General features: G+C 60.4%; 1 protein-coding gene across 3 annotated transcripts; it reads right to left on the reverse strand.

Moving 5' to 3' along the window:
• Nucleotides 1-35: 35 nt before the first annotated feature.
• FXYD6 (FXYD domain containing ion transport regulator 6) lies at nucleotides 36-10,990 on the reverse strand. 3 transcript variants are annotated; one of them, XM_030022794.2, is made up of 8 exons: nucleotides 10,869-10,990; nucleotides 3,596-3,658; nucleotides 3,349-3,387; nucleotides 3,144-3,218; nucleotides 2,956-2,992; nucleotides 2,620-2,669; nucleotides 2,457-2,499; nucleotides 36-1,895 (listed from the first exon to the last, which is right to left on the reverse strand). In XM_030022794.2, exons 2-7 carry the CDS (start codon nucleotides 3,651-3,653, stop codon nucleotides 2,471-2,473), a joined length of 288 nt encoding a protein of 95 aa, XP_029878654.1. In that variant the 5' UTR covers nucleotides 3,654-3,658; nucleotides 10,869-10,990; the 3' UTR covers nucleotides 36-1,895; nucleotides 2,457-2,470. The 3 variants fall into 3 exon arrangements, with proteins under 3 accessions (XP_029878654.1, XP_040981327.1, XP_029878655.1); XM_041125393.1 differs by lacking the exon at nucleotides 10,869-10,990 and adding an exon at nucleotides 9,256-9,484; XM_030022795.2 differs by lacking the exon at nucleotides 10,869-10,990 and adding an exon at nucleotides 4,551-6,808.
• Between the last annotated feature and the right edge of the window lie 4,576 nt (nucleotides 10,991-15,566).

Here is a 15,566-nt window from a genome sequence, read left to right on the forward strand (position 1 = left end):
ACACCAGTCCTTTACAACAGCAGCACACTCGCCTATTTAAAAGGAAACACAATAGGTCGGTTTATTTTACAACAGTCAGGATTTTGCCATTTCTACACACCACAGGGATTTCTTTGTTTCACGTTGACACCGACGGCACGCTACAGACACCACGGGCACTCTGACGCGGGACACACGTGGGCTGCGCGGGGTCTGCTCTGCCCGAGGCTGTGGGGCAGCGTGGAGACAGGAGGCGAGCAGAGCTCTCTGCAACGGCCAGGAGGAAGGGGAGAGGGTACTGGAGACAGGGTCTCTCTGCCTTGCACAGATGGGACGAAGCGTGCTTCCCAGCGCCGCCACGGGACGCAAAGCACGCAGGGACACAGCCCACGCTGGAGGCAGGGCCACCACGGCAGGGTGGACACAGCAGAAACCCCTCTCAAAACCATTCTGGAGGACAAGAACCTCTTCCCGCTGCGTGGACACGCTCTGACGTGTTTCAGTGCAGCCCTGGGGACCCCCGCTGCTGCCCAGGCTGACCTGCCTTGGCAAGCACCCACGACCAAGCCAGCACTCCCCAGGCCCAGCTGAGGCCACGGTTTTGCGTGCCCACGGGTGCGGGGAAGGGGCCAGATTCACAGGTTTGCCTCCAACCCATGAGCGGACACAAGGTGACGACGGCCTCTGGGCTCAGCCCCGCTGTGCAAGCTCAGGCATGCAAAGCCCCGGAGCACCGCTCACCGCTGCTAGCTGCTGCTCCACGGGGAGAAGGGGCAGCTGGCATTGGGGGGGCTGACAACACGTAACCACCACAGGATGATACACAGCACTGACGCAGGGGGCCGTGTCGCAGGCCACGGCGCAGGGAGTGACAAGGCATCGGGAAGGGCAGGGAGCACCGGGAGGAAACGCCGCTGTCCCTTCCCTGCTGGAGACAAGCAAGGACAGGATCTTTACTTCAGTCCATGTTTCTCTTTAGCCCTCAGACTGTTTAACCTGCCCACCTCCGTCTCACGGGCAGGCAGAGCGTTGGCAAGGAGCTGGTTTGCGCTGGCTAGCATGGTCACCGCTGCACAGCCACCCTCTTTCACAGTGTCACCGTGCCGGGGATTTCATGGGCTTCTCTGCCACCACAGCATCTCCTCACCTTTAAAGCAGCAACCCACACCGATGGCTTGGTTGTAGCCAGGGACAGAAACGGGGAGTGCCGAGCAGGCGAGAAAGGGGAGCTCCTTTCAGCCTTAAATCCAGCACCCAGGTGCCTCCACTGAGGGAAGGGGAGCCACGGGATGTCCCCGCCTGGCTCGCCCCCTACCGCGGCTGCCTTCGGGCCGGGGGCGCGCACAGGAGGGTTATTGCTGAAACTGCAACGCGCGGTCCAGGCTCAGCCTGGGCAGGCCCCCAGAGCGCCGCGGGACTGGTCCCCGAGCCCTGCCAAAAGCCAGCCGGGGTGGACCATGAGCCCCCGCCAGTGACACTGCCCAGCATGCAGATGGTACCGTGCGGGCCGTGCCAAGCGCCTCTGGCTCTGGGTGGGGGGGGGACGTGGGGCTCCCCCGGGCCCACGCTGCCCTGCCCTGCGGCTCCCGTTCCAGGGAGCGCTTGCCAGTTGTACACAGCCCGAATCACACGCACAGCACGAGAAAGGTGAAGAGAAAGTCACTATTACAACATCAGCAACGACTAGCCCTAGAGGTAACGATCATCTCACATCAACATTACACACCACTGGAGGCAGAGAGGACGGTGAGCGGAGTTTAGTCGGGTTAGTAAACAGAGAACCGGTGCTGAAGCACAGAGGGTAACACAGACACAGCAGCTTCGCATCTCCTTAGAGGGACCTGTTGCTGCGATTTCAGTTTCCTCGCAGGCCACTGGCATCTGCGGTCCGAGCATCTGTCCTTGGGTCTCTGGGTCTGCGTGCGAAGGAGAGCAGTGAGTCAGGCTGGGAGCCTTTCCCTGCACAGGGCTCGTCCACCAGCAGTGTAAACCGCCTGCCCACCAGCACGGGCTCCGGGCTTCCGCGCTCTCTGAACGCAGAGCTTGGGGCAACTCTGACTGTGGGTGAGGAGCGAGATGCCCCAAGGGGCTTGCACTCGGCTCTCTAGAGGCCCTAAAAATAAAACCCCCTTGGGGTGGAGGAGCACAAGGAGAGGAAGTGTAATAATGCAAGGGAAAATCCGGACAGATGCTTCCTTTTCCCGCTGGGCTGCCTGGGGCTTGCCGAGCACAGGACACCCGGGACCTCGCCAGCACCGCATGTTTCCCTGCCACGGCCCCGACCAGCACTCGCCCCTGTGCCGTGCTGGGGATGAAGGGCTGCCCGGTCCCAGCAGAGTGGTCTCTCGGAGCCCCGCCATTGCCCCTGTACACAGCCCCGGCTGCCCCTCCCTTCCTTCCCAGCACTGCAGCCGCGACAGCCCTAGTGACACCACACACACTGGCCTGGGCTGGTCCGTGGCAGCCCCGGGACTCACCGCATGGCTCTTGTTCAGTTCTCTGCTTTCTGTGCTCCCGTTGCTGCAAAGGGAAGAGCAGAGCGGTTCGCAGCGCCTGCCCAGAGCTGAGTGCTCTGCGGGCAGGCGGGGGTAACGCAGAAGCGGCGGCAGAGCACGCGCGAGACAGGACAGGTGACCTTACCGTTCGAGGTGATCAGGTTCTCCGCCTGGGCCTCCTCGTCCCCTGGAGCTCTGCAAGAAGAGGGGCACGGTGAGAGCGGCCAGGGCCTGCACCCTGTCCCTGGGGGTGGGATGCCCGACAGCGCAGGGGCATGCTGAGGAAGGTGCCCTGGGAGTGTGCAGAGCTGCTTTGCCACCCAGGAGCTCTGCAGCGGAGCTTTGGGCACCAGGCACCCGAACGGGATGCTCGGGGAATGCAGCCACTCCACCAGCTGCGGGAGGGAGCCCAGGAAGAGCTGAGCGCTGGGCAGAGAGGCTCACCAAGGGAAATGTTCCCCACCAGGCTGCCCTCACTCACCTGGGCTTCTGGTTGAAACTGCACCTGCACCTCCTGCCTGCAAGGGGAGAGAAACACCGTCAGCGCGGCCAAAGTGGGAATGGGCCGCGGCCTTTCCCAATGGCTGCCCCCCCCCCCCCCCCCCCCCCCAAGAACAGTCCCCAGTGCCCTGGCCCACAAGCCCAGCATCCGCCTGGTCCCCAACTTACTGAGTATAAGGAGAATGCCAACGGTGAACAGGACCACGGCAAACACCAGCCCCCCGATCCTCAGGCTCTGGTAATCTGGGGGGGAGGAGACACAGGGGCTTGTTCCCACTGGCTTCAGGGAAGGGGGCGGCCTCTTTGACTCCCCATCGTACATGCACGCATGTCCCCCACCAGCACGCCCATCCTCACGCACGGCGATGCTCACCATAGTTAAAGGGGTCCTCCTCCTTCTCTGGGGTGGCCACTGGAAATAAGCGGACAAGGGGTGCAAGGTGAGCGAACCTGCCAGTGGGGCCCCTGCGGCCCTCCGCAGCCCCCCTGCCGGCACGGGCACTGCTGCTGCCCCACTCCAGCCCCCCCTGGATCAGAGGGGCAGCTGTCTGCCGGGACCCTGCAGCCTTTTCCCGTGCCCCTGCGACCCACCTTGCGTGCGGAAAGCACTTGGCACCTACCGTCTGCCACAGCCGCCGGCACCAGCAGAGAGCACAGGAAGATCAGCACTGCCTCCATGGCCGCTGCAAGAGAGGGGAAAAGTGGGCTTCAGCACCCAGATGGCTGATGGAGGGCACCGTGATGGGGCTGGGGTGCGCGACTACGGGCAACCCGTGCCCGACTGTGTGGGCAGGCAGGGCTGCACAGCCCTTGCAGCCCACGCTGCGGGAGAAGGAGCCAGGCTGGCCCCGGGAAACACACGGGGGCCTGGCCACGATACCTGGGGCCGTAGCTGTGCCCAGCCCAGTGGGGACATGGCGCCTCGCAGGCGGAAAAGAGGGGAAAGGTTTGAGCAGACAGACAGATGGACTTTTTGTGGGGTTCTGCGGTACATTTTCAGGCACCTCTGCAGGCACCTCTGCACCACTGGCTCTGCTCCTGGCACAGATCTCTGTGCAGTCGCAAGGCTGCACTGCAGGCAATGGGGCCAGCATGAGGGCTGTGATCTCTCCATCAAGGTCAATACCATGTCCTTCACCCAGAGCATACTTTTATTTGTCCCAATTAGCATAGCAATTATGGCACATTCCTACAATGAGGCCAGCAGTCCTGGTGGGACATGAGCTCACAGCCATGCTTGCCCCCCCCAGCTCCCCACGCTCACCTACAGCAGTGAGGAGAGACCTTAAATAAATACCCCCTCAGTCCCCTCTCACAGCTGAGACTGTCCCCGTCCCTTCACAAGCACCAACACGTTGCCCTTGTGCGGAGGCACCCGGCCAGCGCATGGACCCTTCTCCAAGGGATGCCAGCCTGGGTGTAACAACGCTGTGGCTGGGCTGTGACGCTCCCTGCCAGCTCAGGCAGGGGTGCACATCTCCATGCCCCAAGCTGCTGCACCCATTTGGGATGGGCACCCTGGCCGCTGGGACCAGCCAGCGCCAGGCACCACTCCTCTGCCAGCACACACGGTACCTATTAACTGGCCCCGAAGCGTCGCGATGGGCAAGGGCTGGGGGAGCGGCTGCTCTCCGTCCTGCCAGCTGGCACAGGGCACTGCGCGCACCCGGCCACCCCTTCCCGCTGGCTGCGATGCCTCTTGCCAGGACGGAGCAGGCTTGGCGGACACGCTTCCTTCGAGGGAGCAAGCTGGGAGCTCCGGAGTCCAGGGGCAGGTTGGGCGCTGCCTCGCCGGCCGCCCGTGGCTTGCCCGCACACAGGGCTCTGCTTGTTTGTGTTTTGCTGCCGTCAGGCAGTCACTAAGCGCCCCGGTGATAGGGCTCGGTGGCCATACATGGTGCGGGAATGCGAAGAGGGCTTGCTGCTGGCACAGGAGAGGAAGGGGGGTTATCGGGCACGCTGCACAGCACTGATAGCACCAAGCGCTACAGAGCTGCTGCAGCTGCTGCGCTGGATTAGTGCCGATAAGAAAGGGGCCCTCAACAGAGCAGGAATTCAGCTAGCTGACGGATGAAGATCCCCGGCGTGCTGCTATTCAGCCCCTCCAGAGCTTGACCTGATTCGGATGCAACCTCTGCCCCAGCCCACCCGGGCGGCCAGTGACGGGGGCGGGGAGGCAGCTCAGCTGCCCCAGGCCAGCTCCTCGGGGCACCAGGGTCCCCCAGCTCCTGCCGCGGCCCCTCTTCCCAGTTTGTGCTGCGAAGATGCCCGGGAACGGCACACATGGAGCAGGCTCGGCAGCACCCACCAGCCTGCCAAAGCCAGCCCCAGCAGCATTCCGCTCGGCGGCCGGTCTCCAGTGCTGCCTTCGGGAGCCAGCTCCTGTCGCGTCTGCGGAGGAAGCAGCCTCCAGCACCGCGCTCGGCCCCGCCAACACGGGGAGCATGCTTCCAGAACCCCATTTATTCATCGGAACCAGTTGCCTCCCATGATAACTCACGTCCTTCCCTTCCCTTCCACATCTTGTCATTTTGAAGTCAACGTGTTTCATCCGAACGCCAGAGGGTTTAATTTCCCTGGCCCGCAGCTGCCGCCACCATTGTGTAGCGCAGGGCTGCGCTGCCACGCCACGCTGGAGCGTGCCGCTGGCTGCCTGCGCCCAGACAAGCCCCCTCGTTTGCTGAGGCACGTAATTCTGGATAATTACCAGGTCTCAGAAATACGTACAAAGAACCTAACAGCTGGTGAAACAGTAACTTCTAGTTGCCGATTTTCTTATGTCCTTTACCTCACATCCTTTATCTCTTTACTGCTGAGGCTGCCAGCGCAAAATCAGTGTCATTACCCAATACGAGGGTGTTGTATGCGCACAAGGAGAGGCAATACAGTGCATGCCACTGCTAGATGAACAGTATGAATTGGCTCTTGTAGGGTATTAATGATGCCTTTATTTTTTTAACAAATCATTAGATTTGTATTGTTTCTTTTGCTGTTATTCAACTACTATTGCAGCAGCAGCTCAGTGACATCCCCTGGAGAACCTACTCAGGGAATTTCGCATTATTCACAACCGTTCCTGCCCTGCCCTGAGCCCCGCCACCCCAGCCAAGGCACGTGGGAACCCCCTCGCTTTCCTGCTCACCCCACGCACGCTCCCCTCCTGCAGCGGGCAGCCCTGGGACTCCTGAGGGCAGCGTTTCTCACCCACGCCCCACAGCCCTCAGTTGCGGCCCCAGTCCCTCATCACGTGCGAGCCGTCCCACTGATGCCTGGCAAGGTGCTTTACAGCACGGGCAGCCCTGCCTGCAACAGCGACAGAGTCCGACCCGCCGGCCACGGTTCCCAGAGCAGCTTCGAAAATGCCGGAGCCATGCTGCTGGCTGCCTGGGCGTGTTTTGCCAGCACTAACAGAAGCGAACATCTCGCAGCTCCGGCACCCGCCGAAGGCTTCGCTCCCTGCTCTCCTGCAGTCCCCTCCAGCCCTCCACAGCCACCCGAGGAAGCGGGCTAGCGCTGGGGCCCCGCCTGGCCACAGACATTGTTTCCAGTCCTCTGCTCAGCTTTTGGCTTCTCACGCTTAGTGCAGCAGAGGTCGCTTTTTCGCCAAGCCAAGCACACAGCACACATATGTTCTTTGTTTTTCTAACTCAATCCCCCAAATTCACACACTTCCACACGCTTAAACTTATCTCCGCATGAGTTAACCATCAGGATTGGCAGTGTCCTTGCTTGAAAAACAAACACAGCATTCCGGAGTGCAAATGAGCCCAGGTCTCCTCCAAGGAAGCATATGCTTTGCGAAGCGCCACAGGTTTTTTGGGTTGTTTCGAGCTGGCCCACCCACTTTTTCAAGAAGCTGAAATAAAGCGAGAAGAGCAAACATTGCAAAGGGTTTGCCGTTTTCCCCGCTTACGCCTTCAGACCACAGTGTTCAAGGCATGAAGGCACCGCTCCCTGCCCTCTGCTCACGCTGAATCCAGCTGTGCCTTTGCACAAAGGCAGCGGAAAAAACAGCAGCTGCCCCAGGAGTGACAGCAGCCCCGCGCCCAGCCACATCTGCACAGCCTGCTCCTTGCCCACCCTGTGCCGCCAGGCTCAGACCTCCCTGTTTTCTCCCCGTTAGTGACACAAAGTTTGCTGTCACCAAACCGAGCAGCCATGCACCCGTGCAAACCACGGGGAATGGGCAGCGCAGAGCGCTTCGCGTGCCACTTGAATAAAAACATGGGTTTTTTCCTGTTGAAACTGCAAGATCTGCCTGCATACGGAGAGAGGCAGAGCGGCACAGGACGCAGGGCAGTGGTGCCCAGAGCTCTCCTTCCCTTTCGCCTCGACCCAACTGGCAGTTTTAAGAGGGCAAACCAAATATTTACCCTCCCATCCCTGTCTGCATGGCTGAGCGGGTGCCAGGAGGAGGACATCAGGCTTTTGGCAGAGGCTCCTGGGGGAAGGAAGGAAGGAACGACGCAGACTGAGGGAGTACATGGCGTTTGCTGTTTAGGGGCTTACCAGAGCTTTCGTTGAACCCCTCTCTGGCAGGACGGGGCTGAGCCATGGCTGGACCTGCCCCACGGTGAGGGTTTGCAGGTGGTGCCCACACTGTCGCCCTCGGCCCTGCACACTGGCACGGCCCTCTGCCCAGGGATGCCCTCCCTGCCCTGGGAAAGCGCTGCTGGGCACCGGGGCAGCCCACGCAGCCGTGGCCGCCCCCTCGGTGCAGCCTTTGTCCCTGCGGCCACCAGCCGGGGCTGGCAGCCCCCACAGCAGCACCTCAGGGTGGGTGGCAAACCCGCTGGGGCTCGGTCCCATCCCGCCCAGCACAGCCGCACCATGATTCAGTGCCCTGCTGCCTTCCCACCAAGCTCAGAGCCGACATGCTTCGCTCCACACTTCACCACAGCCCTCCCTCCGCCTCTTGCTCCTGGATAATCCCTCCTTGCGATTCCGCATGTCATTGGGCGTAGCGTGTGTGCGCGCATGGAGGCCGTGTGTGTGTGAGACAGAGAAGCGGGGGGAAGCCCGGGCAGACAGACCCAGTCTCTCCTGCCCACCAATTAGCTCTCCATAGCATGGCAAATCATGCCAGAGCAAGGCAGGTAAATTTGTAACGGCATTCAATCTTGAAGTCCCCTTTTCCTTTTCATTGTTTTGCGTAGATCTGCCCTGTCAAGTCTCGGCCGTCACGGCATAACGCCGGGCAGCCTCCTCCTTCCGTCAGGAGTCCTCAGGGCATCTCCCAAAGATCAGACCTAGTTAAAATCTCTAGTTTTCTGTGCAAAGCCCCCAAGACCGTGACAGCAGTGCTCAGTTGCCTGGAGCGTTTAGGAGCGTGCATGTGTGAATGGACATTTCCAGCTATGCATAGATGTGCTCTTCTGCCATTTCACGTCAGCATCAATCGGGCTATTAATGTGCCTGTTGTTGTGCCTAGTTCCTAAATGAGAGGGGAGATTTCCAGCCCTCACCGTTCTGATATGGACAGTGCTTCCCAAATGTGGTGCCGAGTCAAAGGCTGACCGGATGGAAGACAGAAAACTGACTTTACTAAGATCTAATCGTCTCTTGCAGGTTTGGGCTATCTCCCCAAAGCAGAAGCTATTCAAAGGAAACCCTCTCCAGGAGCCCCAGGAACCCAAACTTCAGCCCTGCTTCTGCAGAACAAGACTCACTCGCTGACCCCCATGGACCAGCCCTGGCTGGGTCGATGCTCGCGAGAGCACGCGATCACAGGGAATCGCTGAACGTGGCTAAACGAGGTCAGAGGGACCCTGACCTCAACACCCTGTGCTGCGTCCCTCACCCGTAGCCTGGCATTAAGCCTGCCTCCTGCAGGGCTTCTTTCAGGCAACCAGCCCGAAAAGATCGAGGAGCCTTAGCCAAAGCTGCCCGGCCACACCTGGCTCAGGCAGTCCCTGGCCCACCCCAAGGACACACATCTCCCCAAACGAGAAGGGGCAGACACAAAAGAGCGAGGCCGGCCCTTCCTTTGAGGCAAACCTCCGGCGCAATGATTGCCGAGCTCATGGCCGCCTGGCATCAGGAGAGCAGGCAGAGAACCCAGCCCTTGGCTCCAGGGAAGCAGTAAACCCCACCACCTCCCATCAGGAGTCTGCTGCTCCTGTTTTCTCCTCGTTTGCTTAACAGATAATCCGGTGCTGTAAACCTAACCAGCGCACTAGCTTGAACCGTCCTGCCACACCCCGCTCCGCCCAGCCCTCGCCAGCATGGCCAGGCATCAGCACAACGGGAATCAAACAGGTCAATCAAAAGCAGAGGTCACCTGCCAGGTCCTGGTGGTGAGAGGAATCCAGATCACCAGGAAACACTGGACCAGCAGCGTAAGAGAAGCTGTTTCACGCTCCCCTGTGTCCCGGGGTACCACAATACAGCCAAGCATCAAAGGGCGGACATTTTCTCCCTCTCTCCTTTGCTGTTGCCGTCAGTCATGACCAGCGCCGAGTGCGAGGCGAACTGAAGTCCCCAGCAGGTGCGGCCATCGTCCCTGCCAGCACCGCTGCAGCCGCATGCCGTGAGGAGGGACAGCCGGGCGGCACGACCCCTCGGCAGGACACCTCTGTGCTGCCTGGCGTGAGCGGTGCCTTCCCCATGCTCGGGCAGCGCGGCAAGGCGACAGCCACGGAGCTCGGCGGCCTCTCAATGCTTTGGAAACACGCAGACAGCCCAGAAGGCAAACACAGGGAAAGAACCGGACACAAAGCTGCCGTGCTGGGGAGTCATCTTCAACACCAAAGTCTAAACTGCTGGCAAAACTGTGGCTCTCCATGACATTTGACCTCAACGGGTACGTTTCAAGGAGGTGGCTAAAATGCCAAGGCGAGCTGCCGGAGGCACGGGGGTATTCTCCGGCAGGCCGGCGAGCACGCTCTAACAGGTGGCCTGGCTCTTCAGCGACTGCGCTTGACGCCGGCAGCTATCCCTGGCGTGCTCCCCATCACTCTGCCTCAGAACCACGCTCCTACTGCGCGCGGGCAGGGACTCTGGGCTCGTCTTCGTTTCAGACTGAGAGCAAAACCGCCCTGTGGGACTAGGGGTCCCAGAGTGACCCAACAGCGCCTTGGGGCACCGTGGGCTCACTGAAAGGGGTGCAGGGGACTGCTTCAGGTCCGAATCTGTGGGCAGCTTTTCCCGAGAGGCTGCTCTTTCCTGCTGCAAAGCTTATGCACGTCCGCACAAACCACCTGTCACTCTCCCTCCTACAGAAATATTCCTGCGAGAGCCACGTTCCACCACATGGCCTCCAATATCTGCTTCTTCAGGAAGCACGAATTGCACACCCCAAGCGACACCCTCTTCCTTCCCTCTGGTACGCCTTCCCGGGATAAAGCACTCAACCGTTGCCATGTTGCTTCGGCATTACTAAAATATTTAGCAAGAGAAGGCAGAACACTGGCAAACCCTCACCGAGGCACGGGGGTTACCTCCCTGTTTCCCCAGAGCCTGCACACCACAGACCCCAGCCAGCCCGAGGAGGGCTGGGGCAGGCAGGGCGTGCCGGAGGTCTCCGCGGAGGAGGGGGTCCCGGTCCACTGGGGCATCCTTCCTAGCACGGGGGGGGGCTGGTAACCAGGCAACGCTGGGATGCGGGAGACCACGGTCACCCCGGCGTTGCCATGGCAGCCACCCGGCCCGGGGATACGGGCGGCCCGAGGCGCAGTGCGATGCCCCGGGGCTCCGGACCGGGCCGCGCCCCGACGGTCTCCCCGGCAGAAGCGGGCGGCGGCACGGCGAACCGACGGCCCCCCCGCCCCCCGCAGTACACGGACCGCCGGGCGGTGCCGGGCGCGCCGCGGCAGGACACCGAAGCCCCCTCCCGCCTCGCCTCGCCTCGCCTCGCCTCGCCTCGCCTCGCCTCCCCTCCCCGGCCGGACCCACCTGAGCTCGCCGGGCCGGGCCGGGCCGGGCCGGGCCGTCGTGCCCCGCTGCTCCGGGCGGTACCGCGGGGTGGGAGCGGAACGGAGCGGAGCCGGAGCGGAGCGGGGCTGCCGCACAAAGGGGAGCGGGGCGGGGCGAGGTGGGGCGGGGCGGGGCGGGGCTTGCCGGCGGGGGCGGGGCCTGCCGACGGCGGGGTCGCGGGGGAAGCGGCCGGGGGAAGCGCGGCCCCCGGTGGGGGGAGAGGAGGTGGCGAAGCGATTTTGGGGGAGCTTTGCGCCGCTTTGGGTGCTCCGAGATTCCCCGCAGCCAGTCAGGCGGGGTGCAGGGCGCGGCCGCGAAGGGGGGGGACACGCTTACCCGGGTTTGAAACCCCCTCCCTTGCCGCACCGGAGAGCACCCGGTGCGGGGGCAGCGGGGAAAGCAGGGAGTGAGCAGCAGGCCGCCGGAGCTCGCCGAGGCCAACAGAAGCCGGAGGCTTTTCTGTCTTGCTCGCCGCCCCCCTGCCCCAAGAGCGGAAGGGTGTACCTGGGGAAGGGGATGCTGCGCTGCCAGGCCAGGTGGCCGCTTCTCAGGGCTTCGGTGGGATCTCGGGGGGGCTGCCCAGGACAGGCCTGCTGGGGAGGGGGCAGCAGGGATGCTTCCCGCCTGGCCGGGCTCAGTGGTGGTTGCACTAGCTTCGGTTTTGGGCGTGCTCAGGACCTGCTGCCTGCATTGACTCCCCCAGATCTGCCAGCATTTAGCAGGTGCAGAAAACCAGACCCTTGGGGGGGTCAGAAACCAGCACATACTTCAGACAGCCAAGGCGAAATGCAGTCTAACCGAACGAGAAGGGCTGGACCCACTGCTGCTGGGAACGCACACCCTGTTGCAGAGCTTTGTAGCAACCGACCAGTTTAGTCCCACAGGTCAGCGGGGCACGTTGGGAGGTGCAAGGTCCAGGAGGGAGATCTGTGTTTAATACAGCACAGCACAGTCCCCGGAGGGAGCGACCGTGCCTGGCGAGCCGCTCGTGGCCAGGGAGCAGCCCAGTTGCAGCCACAGCGGGGAGGGAAGCTGCGGTCCTGGCTGGGCTTGGAGCTCTGGCCAGAGCCACTGCCCCGGGGCTGTGGGCATCCGCAGGAGGAGCGCAGGGAGCCGAGGGCCTGCCCTGAGCTCCCGAGAGCTCTGCAAACCACAGCGCCGAAACTGCTCAGTGGTATCCATGCAAAGCCAGAGCTTCCCACAGGCCAGGCGCCGTGGGAGATGGGCAGCAGGGTGCTGAGAGCACCGCTGGGCAGTGGCTGACTGCACCGCTCCCTTTCAGGCCAGGCTGGCACACCTGGGTCCACTTGGCTCCTGCAGCTGCCCTGGAGAGCCGTTTCTTCTTGGAAAAAACCCCCTTAGCAATGCTGTCGCCACTGAGCCGGTTTGTCACCTAATAACTCAAATGCATCTTCGCTAGAAATCGGACAATAATGGCACATAGTCCATCCTGCATTCATTTCCCAGTTTCCAGTAAAATATAAGAAGAAAATAAACCAGCCCTGGCATTTCAAGGCAATTATTCAGAAGGGTCAAGAGACACAGACCAACAGAGAGAGGCTGGACAATGTCAAGTCTCTTTAATGCATAGGGCTAACGTGATAAGACTGTCAGTTACTCTGCAGTGAGTGAGGCAGGGATCAAGCAGTTATAATCAAGTTTCGGGCTTCTCTGACCTTACCCGCTCCTCAGCGGTTATTATCCACTGCACGCAGTAAAAGATTCTGATGCCGTGATCGTGCCCTGGGGACTGCAGCGGGCGTGCTGGGCCCCTGCAGAGCCACAGACACAGAGCCGCCACGCAGGCAGCGGCCTGGACACACGGCTGGCTGTGGCTGGATGTGCTACATGCTCTCCTTCCTTTAGTTCTTTATTTACCGATTTGCAAGGCGCTGCCCAACGCAAGTAGAATCTAAAAAATTGGCAGCATGGATTGTTTTTCTGTACAAACTCAGGTAAACTAGCGACTCTGCTGTGAAGGGAGGAAGGGAAGGGTCCCCTGCGCTATTCCCACAGAGGGAAAGCCGCTCCGGCAGTTGCTAATGGGAAACGTTGGCTCTGCAGAGCCGCGCTGCCGGAGAGAACTGTGGTGAGCAATGGCTTCTTTTCTGGTGAAATTGGGACAAATCGTTTGCTGGTGTAACACGGGCTAGCAGCACCCAGGCCAGGCAGGCGATGCTGATTTATGCTAATGAAGGGGCTGGGCCAATCTCCTCATGCTATTTGAGTCAATAGGAGCATTGCCAGTAGCTTCAACAAGGGCATGATTTCATCCTGGCGTGTGTCGCCTTAGAGTGGAGCAGCCACGGAGCAGGCGTCTCCTCCCTGTGCTCTCAGGGAGGGAGTACAGGAAGGAGCCACTTGCCCTCCAGAACTTTCCCCTCCAATTTTAAGGTCTTTCCCTTCTCTGTAACATCAAGCTTGCGAACGTTTGCAAACTGCCCGTTTGGTGATAACGTAGCCCTCAGCCTGGTCAGGGGCCCGGTAGAAGCAAGCAGTGACAAAAGTTGTGCACAGCCGTATGGCTGCGTTTAACCCAGCAACATTGTCTTGCATCAGGCCGAAGTCATTCCTTGTGCTCTGAAGGGCCCCAGGAGCAAACGACAAAGCAGCGGATTGTACTGAAGCTGCTGAGGGCCGTATTCACTGGTCGAGCACAGCCAGCGTGGGTATTGCGCAAGCTGAAGTTCAGCGACTCTGTGCCAAGTGATGATGTTACCGGCCGTGGAAGGGAGCCAATCCGAAATGATGGAAAAAACATTTTTTTAGAGAAACATCATCTCTGAAACCATATAAACAAATCAGTTTGGGCACAATGGAACAAAGAGCTATAAAAGGAGAGTGTGGGAAAAACACCACCAGCGGGTGGTAATTCACATGGTGCCCGCCAGACTGTATTTTTGTAATTTCTATTCCTTGGGGACACTGGCCTGTGATTTCCAAAGCACAGAGGAACACGGAAACAGCCTGGCCAGATATGGGGCCACACTCGGCACCCCTTGTCTGGGAAGATGCTCTGGAGCAGGATGCAGCCGAGCAAGCAGAGGGCTAAGCACAGGGGGCTTTGCAAGAGCTGCAGGCGATGGCCTGGGCTGCTCCCCCGGGCCCACGGCCAGCAGGACCTTTACGCTCAAAGGTTCCGGGAGCGGAGGCAAAGCGTTGTCCGAGATGTCTGCTTCATCTGTGCGGCCTTGTCTTCGGGAACAGCAGAGCACAACAGCCGTGGCCAGGCAGCTTCACAAGAAACTAATCACTTCTAATCCGGTTAGAGAACTTCAGCCCTTGGGAAAACACAGCATACCTTTCCGTGGGCCTGGGAGGAGACACCACTGGAAGTCAGGTTTAGAAGAAAGAAATTAAATTTGTATTAGCGGCTGAAATCCTTTTTCTGCTTTGAGAGACTATTTCAGAGAGCAGAAGAGCAATAACCTCTGAGGAGGTGAAATCCACAGCAGAGGAGCAGGTCCTCCACACGCTGCAATGGCACCGCTACCGGGGACATGGTTCCGGCAAGATCAGCTGTTATTAGGTTCCAATTTTTGTTTTGTTCTTTCTCAGAAGATCTGTTTCTCTAGCATGCCATCTCAGACAGCAATAAAACGTTACGAGCTGCTGCTCTGTGGGGCACACCAAGGCTTTTATGAGCAGAAACCCCAAGACCCCAGAGAGCCTTTGGACAAACGTAAGCTGGGTCTGGAACTCGAGACCCGTTGAATTCACAATTTGATCAGACCAACATAAACCAGGGAAGTCACACGGGGCCCCTACTCCTACCCCATCTCAACTGCTTTTGTTTGTCAAAAACCCCGTTGCCTTCACCACTGCACGTGCCGGGCTGTCGGCTGTAACACGGTCAGCCAAGATGCGGTGCCCCTGTGTGCCAGGGAGCAAGAGCCCCCATTCCCCCTGCCGTCCCTCCTGTGACTGGGGGCAGAGGTGGCCCTTGGCCCCTAACACAGGGCACCTAACGGGCCTCGCACCCCGCACAGATCGCACCCGGGTCCCCCGACTGCACGACTGCATCGGCAGGTCTGCCCCAGGCCCTTTTCACACTTCCATTTTCAGGCATGGTTTTCGGTGTTATTCTAGCAGCACCAGCTGCATCAGGACCCAGCAACACTTCTAGGTCCGGCTCAGCATTTTCCCAGCTGAGCAGCACCCCATTCACCCCAACCCAGGGCAGAGCTGCAGGGCATTGTCCGCACCCCTGCACGGCTCTCCGGCTGCACATGCCGGATGAGCTCAGCACGTACATCCCCCCACTGCCCCGGGCTCTGCTCACTCTCCCGCTACCACCGTTAATCCTGCAGCTCTGCACTGGCTAGCAGGGCATTGCTCTGTTACAACAGGACCCCGAGCAAGCTGGGTTTTGCACCACAGCTACAAAGTCCCTCTCTGCCCTAAGCCCCAGACAGCTCGCTGCCAGCCACGGGTTATTCCCCCCTGAACTCACTGAGCGGCAAAGATGTTATGAAGTGAAAACAGCCCCTTGGCCTCTGCACACCCCCTTCACGGGAGGCTCGTACGCACCGTGAGAGGTTTCTGGGTTGCTTCTTTGAAAAGCCATTTGAGGTCAGGCTGACTCAGTGTTTCCCAAAAGGCAACAACTCTTACTGCTTTGGTGCAGGTCTAGAGCGGCCGCCAAGCACCGCCCTGCGCACTGGGGCCTGCTCTGAG

This window comes from Aquila chrysaetos, chromosome 8 (assembly GCF_900496995.4).
Source record: "Aquila chrysaetos chrysaetos chromosome 8, bAquChr1.4, whole genome shotgun sequence".
In the NCBI taxonomy this organism is placed as follows: Eukaryota; Metazoa; Chordata; class Aves; order Accipitriformes; family Accipitridae; genus Aquila; species Aquila chrysaetos.

Bases quoted from the DNA above. Each gene is read 5' to 3' on its own strand.
- FXYD6 (XM_030022794.2), bottom strand. From the start codon at position 3,653: ATGGAGGCAGTGCTGATCTTCCTGTGCTCTCTGCTGGTGCCGGCGGCT. The intron at 3,219-3,348 runs GTGAGCATCGCC...CCTCCCCCCCAG, and splicing joins GGAGGACCCCTTTAACTATG to ATTACCAGAGCCTGAGGATC. The intron at 2,500-2,619 runs GTAAGGTCACCT...TTCCCTTTGCAG, and splicing joins GAACCTGATCACCTCGAACG to CAACGGGAGCACAGAAAGCA.